The sequence below is a fragment of the Panthera tigris genome, chromosome B4, assembly GCF_018350195.1.
Source record: "Panthera tigris isolate Pti1 chromosome B4, P.tigris_Pti1_mat1.1, whole genome shotgun sequence".
NCBI classification, from domain to species: domain Eukaryota; kingdom Metazoa; phylum Chordata; class Mammalia; order Carnivora; family Felidae; genus Panthera; species Panthera tigris.
The window spans coordinates 75,685,097-75,713,038 of record NC_056666.1 but is presented as its reverse complement, the minus strand read 5'-3'; the positions used below and the strand labels follow the sequence as shown (position 1 = coordinate 75,713,038).

The window sequence follows — 27,942 nt, the reverse complement described above, 5'->3', positions numbered from 1 at the left end:
ATTTGGGAATTTTCTCAATTACTGATTTATAGTTTAATTCCATTGTGGTCAGAAAATATATTTTGTATGATTCTAATTTTTATAAATTTATTGATACTTGTTTTAAGGCCCAGATTATTGTTCCATATGCATTTGGAAATAACATGTGTCCTGCTGTTGTTGGATGGTGTGTTCTATAAATGTCAATTTAGTCAAGTTGGTTGATAGCATTTTTCAAAACCTCTCTATCTTTATTTATTGTTTTCTACTTCTACCAGTTCCTACAAGAGAAATGTTGAAATCTCTAACTATAATTGTAGATTTGTCCATTTCTCCTTTCACTTCTATTTTTTTGCTTCATATATTTTGAAACTCTGTCATTAGATGCATGTACATCTAGGATTATATCCCCCTTTATTAATTGTCACCTTTATCATTATGGAATGTCCCTCCCTTTTTATCTTTGCTAATATTTCTTTTTTTTATGTTTGTTTTTGAGGGAGAATGAACAGAGTGAAGGAGAGGTAGAGAGAGAGGGAGACAGAGGATCTAAAGCAGGCTTTGTGCTGACAGCAGAGAGCCCAGTGTGGGGCTGGAACTCACGAACCACAAGATCATGACCTGAGCCAAAGTCGGATGCTTAACCATCTGAGCCACGCAGGTGCCCCACTAATATTTCTTATTCTAATCTCTGATATTAACATAGCCACTCCAACTTTCTTTTTGATTAGTATTAGCATGGTTTACCTCTTTCCATCTTTTTACTTTTAACCTATGTGTGTTTTTTTTATTTAAAGCATGGTTTTTTTTAAACATTTATTTATTTTTGAGAGAGAGACAGAATGTGAGCGGTGGGGGGGGGGGGCAGAGAGAGAGAGAGGGAGACACAGAATCCAAAGCAGGCTTCAGGCTCTGAGCCGACAGCTCAGAGCCCGACATGGGGCTCAAACTCACCAACTGTGAGATCATGACCTGAGCTGAAGTCAAATACTCAACCTACTGAGCCACCCAGGCACCCCAGTTTCCTTTCTTTTTTTAAGTTTATTTTGAGAGAGAGAGAGAGGACGTGTGCACGAGCAGGGGAGGGGCAGAGAGAGAGGGAGAGCAAGAGAATCCCAAGCAGGCTCCGCACTGCCAGCAAGGAGCCGGATGCAGGGCTGAACCCATGAGTGGTGAGATCATGACCTGAGCCCAAATCAAGGGTCCAACACCTAACCAACTGAGCCACCCCAGTGCCCCTAAAGTGTGTTTCCTTTAGATAGCACATAATTGATTCTTGGGGTTTTCTTAATTGAACCTTATAATCTCTATCTTTTAATTGGCTTGTTTGGGTCATTTATATGTAATCTAATTATCAATATGATTGGGTTTAAAAGAAAGAAAGAGAAAGGGGAAAAAAAAGAAAGGACCTCAGATTGGGAATCAGGAAATCAGAGTAAAGTCCTGACTCTGTACTTCTCAGCTCTGTAACTTTAGGTAAATCTCTTAAGTCCTCTGAACCTTAGCTGGCTCATACATGAATAAGTTGTTTGTAAATTACAACATGCTCTGAAATCATAAGGGATTAAAGGGCTATCCAGTTCAAGATGTATAGATAGAAAGGTATCCGTAAACCAGGGTATGAGTGCCTCAAAGACAAAACTAGATCTCATTCATTTATGTATTTCTAGCATCTAGGACCAGGCTTGGCATGTAGAATGTTACCAATAAGTGTTTGTTAAGTGAAAGAGGCAATAAAAGAATTAACTTTAAATATATGAATGAAAGATGGTATATGAAAGATGGGTGTCAGGTGACAAGTTATTAAGTGGCCATGGCACTGCTAAGAACTGAACTTACAATATTTAATTCCTTATCTGTTAAATGGGGATAATTAAAAAAAATTTTTTTTAATGGTTATTTTTTGAGAGAGAGAGAGAAAGAGTGTGAGCAAGGGAAGGACAGAGAGAAAGGGAGACACAGAATCTGAAGCAGGCTCCAGGCTCTGAGCTGTCAGCAGAGAGTTCGACACAGGGCTTGAACTCATGAACCATGAGATCATGACCTGAGCCAAAGTCGGACACTCAACCAGCTGAGCCACCCAAGCGCCCCTAAATGGGAATACTTTTAAATAGCATGGAAGAATAATTTGCATTATACGTACCTATTCTTATATATGCGTTCATTCAGCAAGTGTTTATTAAGTGCCTACTGTGTGCCAGGCTTGGTTCTAGGTTCTGGGCATATAGCAATGTCCATTTTAAACATTTGTTTTTAAAAGCCATCTTGCAATAATGGTCACCTTCAGTAAGTAAAAGTGCAGATTGACCCTTGACCCCTGGTGCAAATGCAAACATATTATCGTTAGTTATTGACTGGCTTTAATTTTTAAAAACTTCTCTTTGGGAAAAGAACATTTTCTAATTGCTTTTTCTTATTTTTAGCCATTAATATTTAGTTTGGTAGAAGAACATTTAATTACTTAAAGCAACAGGTCAACTTAATGTATATTAGCGATGGATAAAAAGCTAGATAGCCAAGCAGATAGATGACAAGGAGCCATTCTTCTAATCTAACTGATGATGTCACTGGAGAAAAGGTCAGTTGGAACCTGATGTCTGGCAGTTACAGGGAGCTGTGGCTAGGCAGGATACTCAGGAACTGCCCTGGAGCCCTTAACCCCAAAGCAGCCAGTATCACGTGTCCAGGTCTGTGTACCAGAGACACAGGACATCTTTGCGAATGACAGGGTGATCCAAAATGGAGAAAAACAGGCCCCTACAGTTGGTGACCCCTGCATCAGTCAAAGCCATCATCTCAAGGATTGAGGCTGCCCAGCTAACACGGGCTCAGGAGGTAACACCTGAGATAAGGGGGTCACCCTTCTTTTGGGATCTGATGTGGAGACTGAGAACTGATCCTAGATTAGGACAAGATTCCAGCTCTGGGCCCTCAGGGTTCCCGGCATCTTCAACAGGCTGGATTTGCAAGCAGATTAATTCAAAATTCCAACTCTTTGACTTGGCCTCTGCAGGGCCAGCTGGAATCGAACCAGCCCTCTGAGGCAGGGCTGGGCACAGGAAGGGAACAGCCCATAAGGAAGCCCTAGGATGGTCCTACCACTATGTGGTAGGTCTTAGCAGGGCCAGAGGAAGGGCCCAGAGTTCTTGATTGAGGTCTGTTCGGGCAACCTGTCAGAATCCTTCAAGCTAAGCCCTAGAAGCTTAAAGAGAAATAGCCAAAGGCTGAAATCACCCTGCCCATGAGCCTCTAGTACCTCTGATCCTAAAGGTTTCTTAGGGCCTCATTTTTCCAGTCTGTTGCCTCTGGATCCTTGTGAGATGTCCAGAAGTCCCTAGAAAATTTTGAAATTCTGAAGGAATTGTTTGCCCTGGATATTTAGTATTCTTTCCCTTCCTGACTTGGTCTTAATCATCAAAGTGACATTAATAAGAGCTAACACTTATTTTATGTGCCAGGCACTGTCTTAAGTGCTTTACAAATATTAGTTCATTTAATCTTTAGAAGAAACTCTGTGACATTGATATATAATGATCCCCACTTTAGAAGTAAGAACACTAGAGCCCCAATAGGTGAACTGACTTGTCTGAGATCACACTACCAGAACCTGGTATCTGGCTTTAGAGTTCACACCCCTAAACACTACAATCTGCTGCCTCCCATATAGGATATTTCTTCCCAGCTCTCAGACATCTTGGACAACGTCAACTGTGTCATCAACAGCTTCCAGGAAGAATTAGGATATGATTTAAAAGAAAAGGCAAAACCTGACCAGATGGAGCAAAAGGGCAAGAACAGATTCATCTTACTGGAGAAAATTGCCTCCTTCTCTGAAGATGCTAATACTAAAGAGAAGCACTTGTATGAAATTCTCCGCTGGCTGGGTAACTGGGGTGAGTTTGTAGACTGGCTGCCTGAGGGCGGGCCGCTTCCCCACTGACTTGGTCCCACACTGGCTCTTGGCTCCTCCTTTCCCCACCCCAGGTCAACTCTCACTGGGAGGAAAAAGCAGGGCGGTTGGTGGGTTGCCAAGGGAGCAAAAGACACACTCCAGTGAGATATTCCCTTGCTTCTGTCACAGCAATCATCTCCACTCACCAGAGGGGCAAACATGTAATAGTCCAAAACCTAGTAGATTGTGACATTAGCTGCATGTGTGATGAAGCCTGTCATAGGTCCATTCTGACATCTCATCTATCAGCAGGGTTGAAACTAAATTCAAATCCATGCTAGCTATATTTTTAAATTTTCCATACTTATTGAGATGTAATTGACAAATAACATTGTGTAACTTTAGAGTGTACAATGTGATGATTTGATGCATGTATATGTTATGAAATGATTATCACAATAAGGTTAATTAACACATCTGTCACCTTACAAGTTACCCCCCCTCTTTTTTTTCTGGTGAAAACATTTAAGATCTACTCTCTTAGCAACTTCCAAGTATACAATACAGTATTGTTAGTATAGACACCACATTGTGTATTAGATCCCCAGAACATTTAAAAAAATTTTTTTTAACGTTTATTTATTTTTGAGACAGAGAGAGACAGAGCATGAATGGGGGAGGGGCAGAGAGAGAGGGAGACACAGAATCCGAAGCAGGCTCCAGGCTCTGAGCCGTCAGCCCAGAGCCCGATGCGGGGCTCGAACTCACAGACCGTGAGATCGTGACCTGAGCTGAAGTCGGACGCTTAACCGACTGAGCCACCCAGGCGCCCCGATCCCCAGAACTTTTTAATTTTATAACTGAAACTTTATACCCTTTGGCCAATAGCTCCCCATTTCCCCCACCCCCCCAGCCCTTGGCAACCACTGTACTCTCTGTTTCTGTGAATTCAACTTTGTGTGTGTGTGTGTGTGTGTGTGTGTGTGTCTGTGTGTCTGTGTGTCTGTGTGTGTCTGTGTGTTCAGCTTTTTAGATTCCACATATAAGTGAGATCATACAGTGTTTGTTTTTCTGCATCTGACTTATTCCACTTGGCATAATACCCTCAAGGTATATCCCCTTGGTCACAAATGGCAGGATTTCCTTCTTTATTATGATTTACTAATATTTCATTGTATATACCACATTTTCTTTAGCCATTCCTCCACTGACTGACACTTAGCGTGTTTCCACATCTTGGCTTTTGTGAATGATGCTTCAATGAACATGGCCATGTAGATATCTCTTGGAGACAGTGATTCCATTCCCTTTGGATATATACCCAGAAGTGGGATTGCTGTATCCTATCACAATTGTATTTTTAATTTTTAGAAGAACCTTCATACTGTTTTCCAAAATGGTTGTACCAATTTATATTCCCACCAGAAGTGCACAGGGGTCCCCTTTACTCCGTGTTCTCATCAACACTTTTTATCTCTTGTCTTTTTCATAATAGCCATCCTATCAGGAATAAGGTAATATCTCATTGTGGTTTTAATTTGTGTTTCCCTGACAATTAGTGATGTTGATCTCCATTACCTGTTGGCTATTTGTATGTCTTCTTTAAAAAATAGATCCTTTGTCTTTTTTTTTTTTTTTGCACATACGTATTTAATCACAGTGTTGAAAGGAATTGTAAATATAATCTGGCTTAACATCCTTAATACTACAAATGAGAAAATTAAAAATAACAAAATAAGTGCTTCCAAATTGGTGTCATTTTAAATTCATCATCTCTAATGTTAGTGTGCCCTCAAAATATCTCAGGATATTTGTTTTGGTATTTGTCTGGTACTGTCGGCCCCTGCCTCCTGCTCTCACTCTCTTCAGTGTCACTGACCGTTGTCACATTGACTGAACTTCCTTTCCAACTTCAGGAGACACCACACCCTTGTGGTTAAAATTACTGGCTGTGGAGGAGATGTGTCTGTCTCTACCATTTAGTAGATGCGTAAACTCAGGCAAATCATTTAATTTTTCTGGGCTGTCCTTTCCTCATCACTGGGGAGTTGGTCCTGCCCCAGCCAGGCCCACACTGACAGGTGTTTGGAAAAGTGCAGCGACCATGGACACATTTATCAGCACAGTGGGGGACACATGTTTGCCTGCTTTCCTAAACTCCAGGGCGATGCTGAGATTTGCACCTATACATAAGTTTCTCCCCAAGTCAGTAGGCTGTCTGATAACTGATTCTGTGCCGTGTACATTTAAACCAGTTCAAAATGTGTCATAGCTAGCACAGTAAATTTGATCAAAGGGATGTGGATATGACTCTTGCACAGTTACAACTAGCTACAAAGTAGCTACAATTAGTTAAATTGCTGTCACTTGTCATGGGACCACTTTCTGGAAGCTGTGTACTTGCATCAAGAAGGAAAAGATCTCTGAGACCAGGCCAGCTTCCTTTTGTCTTTATCACATCTTGTGTGGCCTTTGCCCATTTTTTAAATTGGATTATTTGTTTTGTTTTGTTTCATTTGCTATTGAGTTGTATGAACTTCTTATTTTGGATATTAACCCTTTATCAGGTATACAGTTTGCAAATATTTTCTCCCATTCTGTAGATTGCCTTTTCATTTTATTGATCCTTTCTTTTACTGTGTAGAAACTATTTAGTTTGATATAGTCCCACTGGTTCATGTTTGCTTCTGTTACCTTTGCTTTTAGTGTCATACCCAAAAAATCATTGCCAAGACCAATGTCAAGAAGCTTTTTCCCTATGTCTTCTTCTAGGAGTTTTATGGTTTCAGGTCTTACATTTAAGTCTTTAATACATTTTGAGTTAATTTTTGTGAGTGGTGTGAGATAGGGGTCCTATTTCATTCTTTTGCATGTGTATGTCCAGGTTGACCAACATCACTGTGAAGAGCCATCCTTTACCCACTGTGTATTCTTGGCTCCCTTGTCAAATACTAATTGTCCATATATGCATAGGTTTATTTCTGGGTTCTCGATTCTGCTCCATTTATCTACGTATCTGTTTTTATGCCGATATCATATTGTTTTGATTATTATAGCTATGTAATATAGTTTGAAATTGGGTAGTATGATGCCTCCAGCTTTGTTCTTTGTCTCAAGATTGCTCTGGCTATTTGGGGCCTTTTGTGGTTCTATATGAATTTTAGGATTTTTTTTTTTCTTTTTTTTTTTTTTTTTTTCCTGTGAAAAATGCCATTGGGATTTTGATAGAGATTTCATTGAATCTGTACATGGCTCTAAATGGTAGTATGGACATTTTAAACAATATTGATTCTTCCAATCCATGAAGGTGGAATATCTTTCCATTTATATGTGTCTTCAGTTTCTTCCATCAATGTCTTATAGCTTCCAGTGTAGAGATCCTTCCCTGGTTAAATTTATTGCTAAGTATATTATTGTTTTTGATGCTGTTGTAAATGGGACTGTTTTCTTTCTTTTTCAGATAGTTTATCATTAGTTTATAGAAATGCAACTGATTTTTGTATGTTGATTTTGTATCCTGCAACTTTACTGAATTTGTTTATTAGCTCTAACAGTTTTTTGATGGACCACACCGGGTGTTTTATAGAAGAATCCATGGGTGATATTCATAGTACTTAATGACCCTTACTGCATGGGCCAAACAGCCCTGATGCCAGCTGTAAACAACTGGTATAGCCATTTGAGTGTGGACCAACTATACCCAGTCCTGGACCAGGTGCTGCCCCTGTTAGCATCACTGTTGCGCCATCGTGAGACCTTAGGCTGCTATGGGGTTGGGTGGACGCTGCAGTGTTGGAGTGAGATGGTATAGGGATGTGCCCTACCCCCTTCACCCTGCCCTGCCTCCAAGGAGCTCATAGTTCTATGATCCTTCAGCTGCCCCCAAGAACTAAGTAGGCTTTTCACTCCAGTTAATTCATTTAATTGTCCAGATACTGAACTAGGCAATGGGGATAGAGCAATAACAAGGCAGACACATCCCTAGCCTTATAGTTAAACAACAATACTGTTTAATGTCTATTGTACGTTTTCGACACAGCAGGCTTCACGTTAATCATTTCACATGCATTATCTCATTTAATCCCCACCCAACCCTTTTACAGGCATGGATGCTGAGGCTCAGAGAAGTAAGTGATTTACCCAACATCACACAGTTATTAAGAGGTGAAACTAATCCAACCTCAAAGCCTCCTGCTGGAACCCCTGTGCTATAGGACTACTTGGGGCTCCCTAGAGGACAGATTGCACTCAGTCTGCATCTCCCACTCCCTCTCTAGGTGACAGTCTGACCTATGAGCTCAGGAACAGGAAGTGTAAGGAGGAAGAGGAAGCCCTGGATGAATGGATTGAGGTGATGGAGAAGGTATTACCTCTCTCTCTCATTGCCACCAAAGGAGGCATCGAATCTCTCACTTCCCTTTGTTCCACTCTCATTGAAGGACAAAAGCAAAGGACACAAAGTAGGTTCCAGGAAGACCTGGGAAGGGGGGTTGAATGGGGTGGATGCCATCTCAGGAAAAGAGGTCACATGCCAGCACCTGTGGGGTCTTTCTGACTCTCCTCCATAACAGAAGCCTTATCTGAGATGGAGAGGCAATAGCGAGGGGTTGGGGTGTTTAACCCAAGCTGAGCACTGAGCAGTTCTAAGCAATCCCTTGGGGCTAGAGGGAGGGGTAATGGGGAGACAGGTCCCTGTTGGTACTCTCTGGAGCTGTAGCCTCATGCAGGTCCCGAGAATCAAGGCTAGTAGGCCAAAAAGGCTGGAATTTGTAGCTACAGCCCAAAGAACATCTTTTCCTTACTCCAAATCCAGCTGTAGAGCCTAGAAGTCTGGCGAGACTCAGCCAGATGCCCTTCCAGGATCTTCTTAATTGTGGCTGCTCCAGGAATGGTCAGTCAACAACATAGTTCAACCTTGAAATTTTACTCCTGTCAACACTAGAAGGAACCTGAGATTATCTAACTCCTATGCTTTGTAGATGAGAACATTAAATCTCAGAGAAGAGAAAGGACTACAAAACAAAACAAAACAAAACAAAACAAAGCAAAAATCTGTGGCAAAACCAGACCCCACGCTTAGGTTTTCTGGCTTTTTTTTTTTTTTAATATTTTTTTTAATTTTTTTTATGTTTATTTATTTTTGAGAGAGAGACAGAGCATGAATGGGGGAGGGTCAGAGAGAGAGGGAGACACAGAATCTGAAACAGGCTTCAGGCTCTGAGCTGTCAGCACAGAGCCCGATGCGGGGCTCGAACTCACGGACTGTGAGATCATGACCTGAGCCGAAGTCGGTCACCCAACCGACTGAGCCACCCAGGCGCCCCAGGTTTTCTGGCTTTTTAATCTTACTCAAGAATATGGGCTTCACAGTCAGATGGACCTGAGGTTTGAATCCCATGTGCCAATTTCTGACTGTGTGACTTTGGACAAGTTACTTGATCTTTCTGAACCTCACTTTCTTCATATACAAAATGAGGAGCACCCGCCCACTTGCAGGGTTCCACTGGGTGTAAGTCATCTGGCACCATGCTTAAAACATGCTCAGAGCTTAAGAAACAACGTGTTTCACCATTGACTCTCATGGCCAGACTCCTTATCAATCAAGCAAGATTGATAGTTGGTGGAGGGATGAAGCAGGGAAAGATGGATAAGGAGATAATCTCTCCTACAATCCTTACCATGTTATATCTTGAAGTATAGTAATTTGTATATATTTCATAGCTAGATTATAAACTCCTGGATGGCAAAGACTGTGTCTTATTAGTTTCTTTTTAGGGATTAGTTATTAAGCACTTACTAGATACCTGGGACTGTGCTTGCCGCTAAACATGCATAATCTAGTGAAATCTTACAAGTAGATGCTTTGGTTGGTTATCCCCATTTTTTAGAAACAGAGGCACTAAGAAGTTAGGAAACTTGCCTAAAGCAAGTGGTAAGGATGGGGTTCAAGTCTAAGTTATCTGATTCCAGAATTCAAGCTCTGAACCACATGACCTCTCTGACAATATTAGCTAAATGCTAGTTTGACTTCAATGCCGTTTAATTTCCATATCCCTTTAGCTCCTCACCCAAAGGTAGCCAGTGTTTTTTCTGTTAGTGATGTTCACTGAATGGGCAAATGAATGGATGATCCAAGATAATCATTCCAGCAGCTCTACATATGGTAGATCAAGGGGATACAACTATAATCGTGATCCAGCCCTGAGGAGCTGAGGTCTATGAACGGGTTTGAACATAGTGCACAGTCTGTGTTTATGTGCATTTTTCTGGGGAGAAGGTCCCCTGCTTTCATCGAACTACCAAAGGAGTTCATGACCCCCAAAATGGGAAATGACATTAGTCATTTAAAAACCCAACATATGAACAGTTGCAGAACCATGTGATAAATTCTCTACACAGTCTAATGGTAACAGGAAAGGGAAACAAAACTTCTCAGGTGGCCTGGAGTCTAAGTGCCAGGTAGGTTTCCAGAGTTTGGATAGTTGGCAATAGATAGCCAAACATGGATATTGAGTCTGGGAAGTAGCATGATTAGAAAAGTGACTTTACTCCAGGGAAATACATGAGATCAGAAGTACACTGAATTAGGGGCACCTGGGTGGCTCAGTCGGTCAAGTGTCCGACTTCGGCTCAGGTCATGATCTCGCAGTTCGTGAGTTCGAGCCCTATGTCGGGCTCTGTGCTGACAGCTCGGAGCCTGGAGTTTGCTTCAGATTCTGTGTCTCCCTCTCCCTCTGTCCCTCCCTTGCTTGCACTCTGTTTCTCTCTCTCTCTCTCAAAAATAAATAAACAATAATTTTTTTTTAATATTAAAAAAAAAGAGGTACACTGAATTGAACTGAACTGAATTGAATAGTTTCAGGCCCATGGGCCCTGCAGGTGCTATGGAGCTGGCTCACCCTGACAGGTAAGCTCTGAGCAAGCTCTGAGCCTGGCAGAGATCTCTCCTGACAACATCTCCCCTGGCCTCACCTGTTGCCTCAGCTCCTTATTCTTGCCAAAGGCGTAAGAGAGTTGGATGGGAATTTGGCCAGGCAGGGTGTGCAGAATCAGTATAATTGTTGGGGCTCACGGGAGCTTGTTGCCTTTGTTCTGTCTCTCCTAGTATCCAAACACACCTTCTGGCAGGGCTGGTGGGAACAGAGACCCCCAAAATCTGCATCCTACCCTCAGCCACTGAGCCCAGAACAGATGCTCCAGGACAGTCATGCTACCTGCACTAAGGTCTCTGAGGTGAAGTCCATGCTGCAGGAGCTCCTGGACTCCACCATGTTCAACCAGGGGGAGGTCAGAGCCATCAGGTACATGTCTGCCATGGTAGAGAACCTCAACAAGGCCTTGACCCTCCAGCACAAAGAGAACAGAAGCCTGGAGACCAAATACAGGAACCTGAAAATAGAGATGACCAAAGAACTTAGCACCCAGAGGCTACACTTCCAGAATTCCCTCCAAGTTCTCCAGAGCAAGAGGGATGCCCTGCTAAAGCAAGTGGAAATTCTAGGGGGGAAATACCATGACCTTCTCCTGATAAAGCATGCCTTAGAGTTCCAGCTAAAGAAGGCTCAGTCTGCTAGAGATCAAGCAGAAGAACCGACCAAGATCTTGATTGACTCCCTGGGACCCCCTGAGAAAGAGACCCTCCCAGAGAAAGAAACAGTCATGAAGGAAACTCAGCAGGAACCCAAGAAGGAGCAGTGGTTTTCACTACTCTCCCCAGGTCCCATGGCCACAGCCTGGGACAGTGGTGCCAGGCCTTCAACATCTCAGCCACTTTCCACCATGACCATGTATTCGAGGATTGCGGACATGTACAGCACCAAGGACACCGAACATCTTCAGCCCATGATGCTGTCCTCGGTGGATCACAGGTCTCCTAAGATATGGGAAAGACTGGTGGCAGAAAGCCCAGGCCACTTCTTTCACCAAGTGAAAGACCAAAAGGATGTCCAGGAAGCATCCCAGGAGAAGGAAGGACTCCAAATTAAGCCCCACTTGAGGATGCAGCTGTCCCCAGAGAGCTCCAGGAAGGTGGCCTTGGAGAGCAAGGCGGAGCACTGGGAAGAAGAGCTCCGCTGGGAGAGGCAGAGGCAGCAGTGGCTGGAGGAGGAGGAGATGTGGCTGCAGCGTCAGAAGAAGTGGGCCCTGCTGGAGCAGGAACACCGGGAGAAGCTGCAACAGTGGAAGGTGGAGGAGGCGGCGAGGGAGCAGTGGCAGAGGTCGGGCCAGCAAGAAAAGGAGCAAGGGGGCCCGTGGAGGGAGCCAGAGCCTCCAGGGGAGGGCACAGACAGGGTGCTCTTCATGACCACCAGGCAGTGGAGGAACTTGGAGAAGGCATCGCTGACACCTCCCTCAAGCCGGGCCCAGTCTGCTCACCAAGGCAGGAAGCACTTTCCCAGGTCCCCTAATACCCAGCAGCCTGCCCCCAGAAACCAGAGGAACACGAGTTCAGCCAAGTCTACCCAGAAACCGTGGACCTGCCAGGTTCCCACGAAGCCCAAGAAATCGGCCTCCTTTCCTGTCACGGGGACATCCATCCAAAAGGTGTCCCGGCCTCCTTTGCGTATCTCTTCAGTAACTCTCAAGGGGAAAGTATACCACATGGATGTGGAGGCACAGAGGAAGAATCTGCAGCTCCTGAGCGAGGAGGCTGACCTGGGGCTGCCCCACTACCTACGCACCAAGGCGCTGGATCTCACCACCACCACCATGGAGCTGAACGTGCTTCGGCTGCAGTGTCTGTGCCATAAGTACATCCGCTACAGACACTTCCAGAGCCTCCGGTAGGTACTCCCTGACACCCACGCCAACTGCAGTGTGTGGGCAGAGACAAAACCTAAAGGGAGAGGAGGAGCACGCAGCAAATGGGAATGGAGAGTCACCCCAGACCTGGACAAGGTCCCCTGAGGGAGGGGGCTGGCAAAGGATGTCTGACCTTGGGCCTGGGGTGACCCTGGAGGTGTGGGAGGTCGGGCATTTACACATACACATTGCTCTTTCCCTAGTGGGTTTTTCCTCTGAGGCCACTTCCTTATTTCTTCCTCTCTTCCTATCGCACTGTCCCTAATGCACCTGATATGTTCCCCTGCTGGCCTTATTCTCTCTTTCTGTTTCCAGCCTGGCCCCAAGGCTCCTCACCTGCCACCACCTCCCACCTCTCTGCTCCCTGCTTTCCTGACTCTCAGCAACCTCTGTTTCCCTCCTTGCTGTCAGGAATTACAAACGCAGAGTCAACGCTGGTTACGAGACTTGGGGAGCAGGCCCTTTCACCCACTAACTCCCTTACCTCATTTCCCAGACAAGAAGTGACCAACCACATACAAGTTATGCAAGAAACTGAGACTACCTACAAGACCCAGAACCTCTACACCTACCTGGAAAACATTGACCGCCTGCAGAACCTCTGGCTGCAGGCCTGGACAGACAAGCAGAAGGACCTGGAGGAGAAGCGCCGAGAGTGCCTGAGCAGCATGGTGACCATGTTCCCCAAGGTGGGCCTCCCTCATTGGGGGGTCAGCACAGCTGGAAGGGATGTGAGCTGGTGGGGTGTAACTGGGGGCAGGGTAGCAGACAGGAAATAAGAGGGCAGGTTAGAGACTCTGAGCCAGGAAGAGGCAAAGGCTGGAGGCTCAAGCATAAGGAAGGGCAGCTTTCTGATTTTTTTATATGGGGAGAGTGGGAGAGAGAGGGGCCCTCAAACAGAACTGTAGAAGAAAGACTCTTCTGGAGAGAGAAGGCAGCTGGATCCTGTAGTCCCAACTTTATGCTCAAGTTCTCCCTCCCCCACGGGACCCTCTGCCCTGTTCCTGTGTGTTCTGGTTCCTCTACTGACTTAGTCACAGCTGTCCTTTTTACCCACATGCTGGGATCTCACTTTGCCTCTCTCTGTGGATGGTTCCTTTGGTTTCTAGATGCCAGGTCTCCTCTGATCACTTCCTGACCAAGGTTCCTGCCAGGTAAAATCAGTGAAACCCTGGTTGTCTGAAAATGTCTTTACGTAGTACCTTCACTCTTTTTTTCTTTTGTGTTTATTTTTTTATTTTTGAGAGAGAGAGAGGGAGAGAGGACACGTGCACATGAGTGGGAGAGGGGTCAGAGAGAAAGGGAGACACAGAATCTGAAGCAGGCTCCAGGCTCCGGGCTGTCAGCACAGAGGCTCGAACCCATGAACCACGAGATCATGACCTGAGCTGAAGTCAGATGCTTAACCAACCGAGCCACCTAGGTGCCCCTAGTACCTTCTTAATTGACAGTTGGCCTGGATATGGAAGTCTAGGTTAGAATGCATTTTCCCTCTCATTTTTGACAGCACTTCTCATTGCCTTCTGGGTTTTGGTGTTGCTGTTGACAGTACAAAGTCACTCTGAGGCCTGATCTGTGGGTCTGCACTGTTTTTACTCTCTGAGGGCTAGATTCAGTTTCCCCTGCTAGCAGGGTCAGAGAAGTAGCAAGTGCTGACATGGTCCGCAGAGGACTAGCTGACCTCCCAGGGAATTAGAAAATCATAGCATTGGCTCAGAACCCATGGGGAATCCCCCCAAGTCTGGGGGAAGCCGTGTGCTGAGGGACTTAGTGTAAGTGCCTGTGTCAGGCAGTTGGAGAAGCCTTGGTCATGGGGCCATCTCCCAACTCAGTTTCCTATCACTTTGTACTAGTCCCAATCATCTCCTGTAGGTATCTTCACTTGTTAAGTTGTAGGTGTCTTGACTTGTTAACAACGGACTATATGACAATTCTTTGGGTGGCTAGAAGGGTTTCCCCAGCTCCTTACCCAGTGCCAGGGCAGAGGCTGGATACAAAAATACCCAGAGCATTCTAGGCACAACTTGGCCTCATGTTGTGAATCCTGAGTGCTCTCTCGAGTTCCAGCTGCTCTGGCTTCCTTTAGTTTTTTTCTTGCTGTTTTGCTCATTGTCCAGATTCTCCACAACAAAGGAGAAAACAGGAACTAACCTAGCAAATAATAATTCAAGGAATTTTTAGGGAATTTGATACTTGGGGGTTCTAGGGCTCTCTGATTGGAGGCATTCCCTGGGCCTTACCTTCTCTTCTTAGCCCTGAGTCAGGCTATGCCTCCTTCTGCTCTAGAGAGGGGATAAATTCCTGTCTCCTTGATGCCTCTCTGCTGGTGTCTCTAGCTCCAGCTGGAGTGGAACGTTCGTCTGCACATCCCTGTGGTCACCTCCACAAAGCCGAGGAAAAACAAGCCACCCACATCCTCTCTCCGGCACATGCACTCATGTGGCCCCTCCTGCAGGCAGCCTCCTGGGCACTTTCCATGCAAGCACTGGGAATGTGAGCCCCTGTGCATGGCTCGGTAGGTGCAGGGAAGCGGGTAGGCAGCCAGCTGGATGGGTGGGGAGATGGAGCAAGCTGGGGTGGCCAGACTGGGGAGACTGGGAGCTTAGTGAAGGCACAGGCAGGCAGAGTTCACCTCATGAGTTGTACGATGCCTGCCTTCTCAGCTGCCTTGCTCAGTTCTAGCCATTGGCCCAGATGGGTGGGCTCAGGAGCCAGCCCTATCCAGATAGGTTTCACATTGCAACTGAAAGACTCTGAGGACCCACATCTGAGAGCCTACAACCATTTCTGCCCTGAACATTGTTGGTCCAGCACCTGCCATTAGCCTGTCCATATAAACAAGCCTGATCCTTCCCACCGTGTGACCCCACCACCCAGGCTCAGAAAGAGATACCATGAGCCTCTGGGCAGTCAAGAAGACCCACATCCTCACCTAGTATGGCCCAGTGCAGAGCAGCCCCGAGGCATGTGCCTAGAAGAACAGAGGCTATCCCATCACCCCTTCAGCAGCTCCTCAGCCAAAGGAGCCCCAGGGAGGTGAGGCTTAGAGTTAAGGGGAAGAGAGGTGACAGGATGGTGATAACAACTATTTGAGAGGGAAAGAAAACAAGTCCTGACGTTTTGGGCCTTATGGCTTTGGACAGCTTGTTGTTTCTCAGTCTCCCTCTGTGTGTCTAACCCTTTATCTCTTTCTACACTTTCAACCTCCACACCCCAGACAACAGGATAACCAGATAGAAGCCATCTGGAAGACTGATGTGGCCTCCTCCAGTCACCCAATAGAAAAGAAGACTCCCCCCGGCCTGCCCTGGGACCAGCTAGGGGGGTGCCCAGACATTCCCCGGCTATTGACCTTGGATGTGCATTCCTCCTACCACAAAAGCTTGAGGTCCCTCAAGGCCTGGTAAGGTACAAGGTTGGATAGTTAATCTGGATTTGGAGAAACCTTCCCACCAAGGTCAGGGGCCAGAGTACACACTGACTCTGTCCAAACACCCAAGAGATCTCTTTCCAGACATTCATAACAACCTCATTTATTGTACCACATCAGACAGAGAGATGCTTACCTGCCTCATTGGCCATCAGCTTGGGTCCCCATGCCACCATTCTAGTTTTCTCAGAGGACTTTATGTAGTGTCTCAGAAGATCGCTACACAAGTTTTTTGAGCTGCATGTGAGTTTGTTGTTTTTTGAGCTGCATGTGAGTTGCTCAGGATGTGAATCTTGTCCTAGGCCTGAAGGTTGTTCTCAAGGAGAGCCAGGTAGAGGAATGGAGAGATGAAGGAGACCAAGAATCACGTGATGAACCTGAGACTCAGGCCTGGGCCTGTCTTTGGCATTCTCATTTCTTTACTGCCTTGGAGAATAGTTCGCAGGAACAGCAGCTGAGAGGAAGAGGCAGGACTCAGTAGGCCAACAAGAGGCTATTCCAGTTAGGAAGGTTCTGTTGAAGACTTAAGGCTCTTTCAAGGAGCATTTTTAGATTTTTACAGCAATCCCTGCTGCCTCTTATGGCCCTGGCCCTGCCCCAATTAAAGATCTCTGACAGGGAGAGGGTACTGATGGCTGCCAGTCTAGATCTAACCAGAATTAAGGCTGTAAGATGCTGGTGCTGCCCCGTCCTCCAGACAGGGACTTAGGTGAGACAGGGTGGCATGGTAGCATCAAAGAAGGCTGGTCCTTGGCTCTGCTTCTGCTCTGAAGTGGGTCTGAGAGTCCCAGCTGGTACATAGATACCTGGTTTTCAGTTCCTGGAGAATTGCTTAGAGGTGTGTGTGCATCTGTGTGTGTATATGTGTGTGGTGTTGAGCTGGATAAAGCAAACAAAATTGATTGAGAGCAACCAAAACAACACTGTGGCAGAACTCAGTAACCAGAGGTCAACTGGGGCCCCGCCCCACTAAGATTTGGCTAAACTTGCCCAAGGTCCCCTATAGTAGATCTCTCATCCCCGAGCTCCTCCTCTCTCTGCATCCCAGCTAGTGCCTGGGCTTTGCTTGGCGTCAGTTTGAATCTGAGGCCCCAACCCTTTTGTTCTTCCCCACACATAATATGGGTACATAAATATCGAGAATACGCATTCCACTTAACCCCAAGCCTTTCATGATATTAGTATCTTTTTGAAAATTTAAGAGGATGTTGGAGAAAGGGATTCAGAATGAAAAGCGCCAAACAACAGCCTCTTTCTTCCCCCTCTCTCTGGCGTAACATGCAAAACTCAAAAACTCCTTCCTGTCTCATGCAGAGCTGTTCCACCCACACCCAGGCCTCCACTGGGATCTCAGCTTCAGGCTTAAGCACTTATCAAAATATTGTTCCCAACAAAGACAGCTTCCCCTTTCTAGGGGAATTTAGGTGAATACAATTTTCTTCCCCCCCGCCCCGCCCCCCGCTTTTTTTTTTTCTTAACTCCATACAAGTTCATTCAGTTTATCATACTATCAGGTGTAGAGACAAAGCCCTGCTTCATCTGTCTTCTTGATCCGCATCCCAGGTTGGCACTGCCTACCTGCGTGTCAGGCTGGTCCTGGATGGTTCAGTGTGGGAGCTCGCCATGTTGTCTTGGGACCCCGTTATCATAACATGGGAATCTGCCACTCTCTGATGAAAGTTCTCTGCCGCTGTCCAGGCTCCTGCTGCCTCAGGGATGGTGGCCATCCTGCTCTCTTTGTGAGTGCTTCGTGCATGTGGCCTCTGGAGACACACTCTGTTTCCATTCCCAGAGTGTACCTTCTCTTTGACCGCCTGCCCCTGCCTCATCACAGATGCTCACATCCACCTGCTGTGTGGTCTCAGGTCACTCACTTCTTTGTGATCCTGCCAGCCTCACCAGCTCCCCTGGCCCAGGTCACACCACCATCTGGTTTCCTAACTAGGACCAACTACATGCTGCCTGCCTGGAATGGACAGCCTGTCTCATCTACAGGCCACTGGGTGGCCTCTCAGAATATGGGGAAGGGCTATTCATCTTCTCTCTATGGTTTGGGACACTAGAAAGGCCATGTCCCTCAAAAGCCAGCAGACCCCCTTCTGCAAGAGCTTTCTCTGCTTTGTCTTACAAGCATCTCCTCTGGGCTCTGTCTGACAGGTAAGACAGCTGTGTGCCTGCATATACCAAACACTGTCTGCAGTTGGAGAAGGATCTTAATCCTGACTCTAACTGCCCTGCCCTCTGTTGCTCACGGCCTATTCCTGCACAGCTAACATACATGGTGGTTCACATGCATGGCCAAGATGCAGTGAGCACAGACTCGCACAGATCTCCAACATGCTGCAGACAGAGGAGAGGGCTTATTAAAACTTGGTTTCTGGGAAGGAGATTAGACGGGAGTGGAGAGGAAGGAACATGGATAGGAAGGAGCAGGGAAGAATGAAGGGAGGGAAGAGGAAATTTTCTGTGATATGAGACAAGAGGCAGGTCACAAGAAGAGAAGCAGAGCCCCTGGGATGTGGCAGGGAGGTTATGTTAAGCAGTTCCGCATCCAGGTCAAGTCCGGACGCAGCTCTGGACTGTCTCCCAGAGCTGACTAGGGAAGCTCTTGGGTGGGCCAGGTGGGCACACACATCCTGGGGCCTTGTCTCAGCTGCTCTCCAACCCATAATTGAATTAACTCTTTCAGTGTCTTGGCGACCAAAAGAAACGAATCCCGGGAAGCCCCAGATGAGTCAGCTGAGCTTGTTTGTAAAAAGTCAAATGAGTCTTTCCCTGGAACCGTAAAGCCAGAAGGATCAAGACAGTCTCAGTCCCCACTCCATCCATTAGTCGGTGATTCTCAAACTTCAGGGTGACTGAAAATCATATGGGAACTTGTTTCAAATGCAGGTTCCCAGCTGGTGTTTTTAAACAAACATCCTGGGCATTGCTAAGTAGTCCTAGAACTTTGAGAAACACCACTTCCCTCCTTCAGTCCCCAAACTGTACATTTTTAATAAAATAGAGGTGTGTTTCTTTTTAAAACTTTTTGTGTTGTTGCTGAAACCCACACTGAACTCAGTTTTGGAACCGGATCTATGACCATCTGGCCCCTGACCTGGACGCCAATCAGGGAGGATTCCCCAAGTGTCACCTCTGCCCTTTGGGAGCCAGAAAGCCAGGGCGGCCATGATTAGTGCCCGGCACGCAGTAGGCACCAGTCATTTTTCAATTCATCAGAGGCATGGACAAATAAGTAACTGATGTGCTGATGATTAGCAGGAAGGCTCAGAAGATAAGACCAAAAGGAAGTATCAAGTACCAGTCAGAGCCAGGTGTCACTGGGTAGGAGGCAAAGGCAGATATGTCTCTGAGGAGTGAGGACAAAGGTGGAAGAAATGAAGACACAGAGGTTCCACCTCTAGATGGTGTGGTCTAACGAGGCCATCTCTGGCAACTCTTCAATTCAAGCAGTTACAACACTGCTTTCGTGAATTGATTCAGCTCATGAGCACCGCTGTCCACCCTACTCCCGTCTAGCACACAGCCATCTGCCTCATCTGCCACTTGGCCTTCAGCCTCCCACTTTCCTCCACTGGCCCAGACACACCTGGCCTGGGGACATTGTCTAGGAAGTAACCCTGTCCTCAGAGAACCCGCAACCCAGTGATTCTGTTTATCAGGATTGGTGCCCATGCGTGCTTCCATCCAAGGTGAAGACTCGGAAAAGAAGAGGAAGATGTGGGATGTGAAAAGCTGGCCTTTAGATGATGTGAGAGTAGAAATGACTGCTGAGCCATGGCTTAACATAGGGCAAGGATGCCTGGTTGGGGAGGAAGGGGAGAGGCATTCCTGCTGCAGGTCTTAACACAGGACAACTGTGACACCCAAGAGCCGCTCCTGGCCTTTCAGGTCTCGAGCTTATTCTTTCTTTGGAGGCCTCACCCAAGTTGTATCCTACATAATAAAATGCCCTAACACTAAATACAACACTTTAAATAATTTGAAAGGATTTATGTAACTCTACCTTGGAAATAACTGGCCATGAGGTTTTATTTAATCTTTTATTTTATTATTTTTGAGAGAGAGAGAGAGACAGAATGAGAGCAGGGGAGGAACAGAGACAGAGGGAGACGCAGAATCCAAAGCAGGCTTCAGGCTCCAAGCTGTCAGCACAGAGCCCGATGAGGGGCTCGAACCCATGAACCCATGAACCATGAGATCATGACCTGAGCCGAAGTTGGACACTTAACCAACTGAGCCACCCAGGCGCCCCTTTTTCTTAAATTTTTTTTAATCTTTTGAGTTTTTTTTAAAACACGTCTTTGACTATGACTTCTCAACGATCATTGTGCATATGAGGCGCCTGGGTGGCTCAGTCAGTTAAGTGTCCGACTCTTGATTTCAGCTCAGGTCATGATCTCATGGTTTGTGAAATCGAGCCCTGTGTTGGGCTGAATGCTGACAGAGCAGGGCCTGCTTGGGATTCTCTCTTCTCTCCAAGTAAATAAATAAACATTTATAAAACATCATCATGCATAGAGATGAAATCTAACAAATTTTGTAAATGTAATGAAAATATTTTAATATTAAATTTGACAGTGTAATGAAACTGACAATGTTATGTTTTGTAAACAACTACATATTAATTTTTTTACATTTTTGTATTTTGATGGCAATGATCTCTTAAAGGTTTTGTACATTTTCATAGGCTCTTGGCATTGTGCTTAAGGGGCCTAGTGGCTATACCTGCTCTAGTGATGAAGGACTTTGACTTCCCGGACATCCTCTAGCAAGCTCTCTGGCAAGAAAGCAAAGTGTCTGACTGATTCTTCTGCTTTGTCAATGGTGTCATCCCCTTGAGGACAAAGAGGGCCTGGATTGTCCCAATCGGTGAAGCCAAGAGATTTGGACACCAAGGAGATATATTTCTATCTATGTCTCTTTATTATGATATATGATATCACAAACCATGAAATCATGGCCTGAGCTGAAATCAAGAGTTGGACACTTAACTGACTGAGCCACCCAGGCACGCCCTATGCATGATGATTGTTGAGAAGTCATAGTCAAAGACACGTTAAAAAAAACTCATGGCCAGTTATTTTCAAGGCAGAGTTATATAAATCCTTTCAAATTATTTAAAGCACTATATATGGTGGCTTTCCAGAGATGAGGTTTTTGATATTACATGAGTCTCATTTTTTTTTTCATAGCAAAGTTGATGTACTTAGTCAAATAAGATATTGCCTCCACCCCAAAAAAATCTCCAGGAAGCCAAGGCATGGGAAGGAATACTTCTTGGCATATTTCTTCGAGTCAGATTTAGGGGTTGGCCATAGCTCTGCTTGCATGGCCATGGCCTTGGGGACCTCAAAGATGATGAACCAACACTAATGTGGAGAAGGGAACATGAGGAAAGGGTTTACTTTAAGCCCTAAGTGTGACCTTCAAGGAGGTGTGGGTAAAGTGGAAAGGACAAAAACCTTTTGAAGACAACCCAGCCAAAGAGCTAGGGAGGGAAAAGCCATGCAGGGTCTTGTCTTCCATGTACAGGGGAGGCCAACTTGGAAAGCCAGAAAAAGGATGAGCATGACTGACTCCATGATTGGAGGAGTCATCTTCAAAAAAAAATTAAAAATAAGTACAGTAGAGCATGGCTAACATGTAACTATCAATGAGGACTTTGAAATAGCTATATTTACCATAAAGAAACTAGTCTAGTGGAAAAGGTGGACAATATGTGTAACAGTTGGGGAATTTGAGTAAAGAGTAGGAAATTGTAAAAATTAATGGAAAAATGGAAATGCTAGAAGTGAAAACCTTAATATCAGAGATGAGGAATTCCTTCAACAGGTTTATCAATAAACTGGACAAAAGCAGAGGAAAAAAAAAAAAAACCTGTGAACTTGGAGCTAGCTCAGTAAAAATGAACCAAACTATATCACAAAAGTAAAAGCAAACAGACAATTAAGCAAACCCAAAACTAAGCACCAAGACATATGGCACAATGACAAATGATCTAACACGTATGTAATGGAAGTCTCAGAAGAAGAGGGGAGACAGAATGGGGCAGAAGAAATATTTGAAGAGCTAATCACTCAGAATCTCCCAAATTCACGAAAGACAAAAACCACAGATCCAAGAAGCTCAGAGGACCCCAAACAAGATAAACGGGAAGAAAAACACACCTAAGCATATCATAGTCCCAACTGTTGAAACCAAAGATAAAAGAACATCCTGAAAGTAGCCAGAAAGAAGAAAAAAGTACATAAAGAAGCAAGAAGCAGTCTTCCTAGAAACTCAGTAGGGTGCCTGGGTAGCTCAGTCAGGTGTCTGACTCTTGGTTTTAGCTCAGGTCATGGTCTCGCAGTTCATGGGTTCAAGCCCCGAGTTGGGCTTTGCGCTGACAGTGCGGAGCCTGCTTGGGATTCTCTCTCTTTCTCTCTGCCCCTCCCACACTCTCTTTCTCTCTCAAAATAAATTAATTAACAAAGAAAAGAAAGAAAAAATAAACTCAACCAGATGGTTCCTGAGGCCCAGCTCTATCCCTGCCATATAGGTCCACAAGATAAACCCAGTAACATTCCAGAATATTCTCCCATCTGGGGGGCTGATATGAGCTTGAGCAGATTTCTGTTACCTGCAAAAACAACAATGGGGTGCAGCCGAGCAGTGGCTCAGCTAAGCAGCAGCCTGCAGGGCACTGGCTCTCCAGTTCACCACCTGCAGCCCCACCACCACCACCCCATGCCACACCCAGCCCCTTTCTCTACACACACCCCACCCTGAACTGGCTGTGGCCACATCACCCCTCAAATACTATTTATTGACTGTGAGTTGGAAGGAGGCAGAGTAGGGAGAGGCTAGACATACTAGCAGACTGTCCTCGACGCCCATCGAGGTAGGCCCTGGGATCCGAATGTTGCTCCAAAGCCTTTCCCCACGCGTGACCAGCCTGGAACAACCAAAGCCTGAGTCCAGTTGGGACACCTGTCAGGACTTTGCTGAGTGGATGGTCATTGCCATTGGTGGCAAAGTCTGTGAGAGGCAGCCAGTTGCCATAATTCAGAGTTGCCATGTGGTCAAGAAGATTCAGGTTTCCTCCCCCACGACCCATGTTCAGAGAGTCCCTGTGTTGGCTTCTGTGTGGCCTTACTTTCCAGAAGAGTTCCTTTGCTGCAGGAGCCACAAGGAGGCAGCAAAGAGCTTGTTTCAGGGCCTCAGCTGGCCTGGAGAATCAGAGGGGTCGAATTTAAAATCTGGGCACTGCTGAAAGATGGACACAGCTGAAACTGGTGGGCTTTCCCTGAGACAGTACTCGGCTGAGTGTGGAAAGCAAGTATGGCAAAGGTAGGGGAAAGAGACAAGAGATTCCTGACTCCTCCTTGGACATCTGGATCCTGCAGACAATTCCTGGTTGCCAGGGTCCTCTCTCCCTCAGTCAGGGCCACTTCATCCTCCCTTGACCACCCCAGCAGGGGCCTCAGCTCTGCAGTTCAGAGTGCTGTCTTTGCAAATGATTCTTCAGGCAACTGGTTTTTAGGAACTCTGCCAGGAGGCCCTACTTGAGACTTCCTCAAACATGCATTATGTTCTCATTCATTCATTCATCCATTCAACAAATATCTATTGGGCACCTAATACTGGGCATGATTCTAGGCATTAGGGATACAGTACTGAAGAAAATAGATTTTTTAAAGTGCTTTCATGGAGCTTACATTCTTTTGGAGGAAACCAGATAAGAAATTAGAACTAAAATACACCGAATGTTAGATGGTAAAAGATGCCATGGAGAGACACAAATTTCAGAAGAGGGTAAGGTACCAGAATACAGGGGTTACAATTTAAAATAGGTCACGTCGGGGCGCCTGGGTGGCTCAGTCAGTTGAGTGTCCAACTCTTGATTTCGGCTCAGGTCATGATCTCAGAGTTTCATGAGTTCGAGCCCTATGTTGGGCTCCGCACTGACAGTGCGGAGCTTGCTTGGGATTCTGTCTCCATCTCTCTCTCCTTCTCTCTCTCTACCCCTCCCCTACTCATGCTATCTCTGTCTCTCTCAAAAAATAAACTTAAAAAAATAAAATATGTCATACCAGGCCTCCCTGAGGTGACGTTTGAGGAAGTGAGAAGTGAGCCATGGGGTAAGAGCATACCGGGCAAGGGAACAGCTGAGGTAGGAGCATGCCTGGCAAACTCCAGAAGCAGCAAGTCTCCAGTGTGTCTGGCACCAGGTGAGTGAGTGGGAGAAGAGAAGGAATGATAGGAATGATGAGGGAGAGGCGACCGGGGGACAGATCAGTGCCTTGCAGGCCACAGTAAGGACTTCCCTTTTACTCCAGTTGAATAGGAGCCATGTTTACTTTGAATGAAAATGGAAACCATTGCAGAATTTTGAGAAGATGAAGGACATAATCTGAGCGACACCTCAAGAGCATTGCTCTGGGACTCCTGAAACTAACGTAATATTATGTGTCAACTGTACCTCAATTAAAACAAACTGGAAGGGCACTCGGGTGGCTCTGTTGGTTAAGCGTCTGACTTCAGCTCAGGTCATGATCTTGAGGTTCGTGAGTTTGAGCCCTGCATTGGGCTTTTTGCTGTCAGCATGGAGCCGGCTTGGGATCCCCTGTTCCCCTCTTTCTCTGCCCCACCCTGTTTGCACTCTGTCTCTCTCAAAAATAAATAAACTTAAAAAAAAACTGGAAAAAAGAAAAGAGCATCGCTCTGGCTGCAGTGATGAGAACAGACTGAAGGCTGGGAGGGGGAGGCAGGGAGACCAGTTGGAAGCTATTAACAATTTCCATCCCATTCAGGAAAGGTTAGTAAGGGAGCTCAAATGCCCTCCCCCAGTGAAGTCCCCCCCAATCTTCCCTAAGATCCCCCCCTTCTCTTGGGACCTCTCTCCACCCTCTGTTCATGCATCGCCCAGCCTTGGCCAACCTTGCCTTTGTTCTAGGATTAGTGCTGGGCCTGTCCTCAGCCCCCCTAGACCTCAGACTCTTTAGGAGCAGATGTCCAGTTGCTTTGACAGCTGTAGCTTCTCCCGGCACAGAGTGCTGTACACACAGAAACCAAGTCAGACTTTCCCTAAGGAATGAGTTATCCCATCCCTCATTAGTTGAGCTGCCTGCTCTTGCCTCAGAAGCTTCTTCTGGGCTGTATTTCTGCCTGGAGAGCCACATCTCTCTGTATGAAACACTTTACCACTATAACAGCCCTAATTCTGTCTGTCGGCCACCTTCACAGTCCCTCAGTCATGCCATGTTTACACGCCACCCTTGTCACTGCCCTGCAAAGGCAGGCTCTCAAAGCTGGCAGAAAGCACATATGAAATATTGTTTGCCAAAGCCATTGGCTTCTCTGGAGGCTTTTGAGAGCAAATTAAATGAGTACTTATTGAGTCCTTAAACATTTATTGAACACCTACTGTGGGGCTGTGTTCCGCACTAGGCAGTGAGGGTATAAACGTGAATAAAACAAGCTTCCAAGGATCTTACTGCAAACACAGAGTAAAGGCCATATGCAAAGCACAGTGCTAAAATAAATACAACTACATCCTTGTACTGCACCAAGGACTCCCCATCCACTCATCCGTCTATCACTCACTTAGCAGTTAACTTACTGAGTGCACTGAGTGCAATGTACGTTACACTGGATGTGTGATGATGGCATTGAGACACAATCCCTCCTCACACTCTGGTGTGGAGACAGCAAATAGTGGGGAGCTGGCATATGCAACAAACACAGTTCAGGGTAAGTGATGTCGTATAGGTACAAAGTAAAATGGAGAACAGGGGAAGGAGATGTTCTTTGCAATGAGGGTCTGGAAAGGCCTTCTGGGCTAAGTGGGTTTTCAATAGAATGTTGAAGGATGGGTAGAACTACCACAGGTGGAAGGAGTGGAATCAGAGGAATCTAAAGGAATAGAACACTATTAGAACACAGCTTAGACCCTGTTTATGGGCCAGAAAGTGGTCCCTGTGGTTGTGGTTCATTGGGTAGAGCCAGGTGTTGTAGGAGCTGAGCTGGACTGGAATTGGGTTTGGATGGGCTTGAAGGCCAAGCTGATGATTTTCAAGAAAAGGAGTGGTAGTTCTAGATCTTGCTTTAGAGAGGCAGTTGTGGCAATGCAGAGACATTAGAGAATGAAATCAATTCGAGGAGCAATAATGAAGGCTTGAACCAAAGTAGTATAAAGAACTAGCATTGGGGCACCTGGGTGGCTCAGTCAGTTAAACATGGCACTCTTGATTTTGGCTCAGGTCATGATCTCACCGTTGTGAGTTCAAGCCCTGTCAGGTACAGAGCCTGCTTGGGATTCTCTCTCTCCCTCTTGCTCTGCCCCTTCTCCCTTGCTCGATCTCTCTCTCTCTCAAAATAAACATTAAAAAAAAAAAAGGAACCAGCTTTGATTGAATTTATGTATTCATGCCCTTGTTTGTTCACAAACAATTATGTACAAAACCTTGTATTGATTGAAGATAGGGATGGAGCAGACAGGGAGGAAAAGAAAGAAAAATAAAACCCAGTTTTATTTCCTCAAGGATATTATAATCAAGTGAGAGACACAGACCACTAAAAGTCTACCGCAGTGGGGTACCTGGGTGGCTCCGTCCGTTAAGTGTCCGACTCTTGATCTTGGCTCAGGTCATCATCTCACAGTTCATGGGATTGAGCCCCATATTGGGCTCTGCACTAATAGCACAGAGCCTACTTGGGATTTTCTCTCTCCCACTCTCTCTTCCCCCCTTCCCCCACTTGCACACACACTCTCTTAAAATAATAATTTAAAAAACCCAGGAATTAAAAAAAAATTGCTATTACATTCTTTCCTTGACTTCTGTCATGTGATATTTGGTTTCCCTCCTATGTTCCTGATACTCTTTTGGCTCCTCAAGAAGTTCATTATCTTCAGCCAGTGTATTCTGTGGGTTGCACCAGTGCCTGGACTCTCTCCTCTCTTCGTGCCGTATGATGTCCCCAAATGACTTCATCCTCCCCTATGGCTTTGAACACCAGCTATATGATAATGACTCCCAAATTTATCCCTAATCCCCTTCTCTCCTGAGTCATAGAGCTGTATATCCAGACACCCATCTGAATGTGTCAACCGGTTGCCCACTGGCACCTCTAGCTCAATTCATCCAAATAAAACTCATCTTTCCTTCTCACTCAAACCAACTTCTCCACTTGCACTCCCTGTCTCAAAGTATAATCATCATTCTCCTTCTACTGCCAAAGCTGGAGACCAGGGATCCATGCCTCATCTCTTGCACCTCTACACCCAATTTATCCCCAAGCCATATCCAGTCTACATTTTGGGTGTCTTAGATGACCACCCTTGGGGCACCTGGGTGGCTCAGTCGGTTAAGCGTCCGACTTCAGCTCAGGTCACGATCTCGCGGTCCGCGAGTTCGAGCCCCGCGTCGGGCTCTGGGCTGATGGCTCAGAGCCTGGAGCCTGCTTCTGATTCTGTGTCTCCCTCTCTCTCTGCCCCTCCCCCGTTCATGCTCTGTCTCTCTCTGTCTCAAAAATTAAAAAAAAAAAAAAAAAAAAAAGATGACCACCCTAATTTAGCCACTGACTGGCCTCCCTGTCTGTAGTTTTACTGTTTCAATTTATGTTCCATACTAGGCCAGAGAGATCTTTCTCAAATCCAGATCTCATACCATACCCCCTGCATAAAAACTCTTTAATGGCTCTTCATGGGTTTAATCATGGCCTGTAAAGATTTTTGTGACAGCTCTTCAGCCTAGCTGTATGGTAGTCCATTGTATGGATGGACCACAACTTCTTTAACTAGTCTTCTAGTGACAGATGTTTGAGTTGTTTGCAAATTTGTGCTACTATAAACAAT

The 27,942-nt window shown here is 45.8% G+C and overlaps 1 protein-coding gene across 4 annotated transcripts; it reads left to right on the top strand.

Annotated features, from left to right (window-relative positions):
• The first annotated feature begins 610 nt into the window (after positions 1–610).
• Positions 611–19,127, top strand: FAM186B (family with sequence similarity 186 member B). Of its 4 annotated transcripts, none has more exons than XM_042992224.1 (8): positions 611–640; positions 3,647–3,872; positions 8,149–8,331; positions 10,977–12,651; positions 13,167–13,359; positions 15,007–15,185; positions 15,888–16,073; positions 18,790–19,127. In XM_042992224.1, the coding sequence occupies exons 2-8, from the start codon at positions 3,755–3,757 to the stop codon at positions 18,956–18,958; spliced, it is 2,703 nt and encodes a 900-aa protein (XP_042848158.1). In that variant the 5' UTR covers positions 611–640; positions 3,647–3,754; the 3' UTR covers positions 18,959–19,127. The 4 variants fall into 4 exon arrangements, with proteins under 4 accessions (XP_042848158.1, XP_042848157.1, XP_042848154.1 ...); XM_042992223.1 differs by lacking the exon at positions 611–640 and adding an exon at positions 2,578–2,666; XM_042992220.1 differs by lacking the exon at positions 611–640 and adding an exon at positions 2,578–2,814.
• The last annotated feature ends 8,815 nt before the right edge of the window (positions 19,128–27,942 follow it).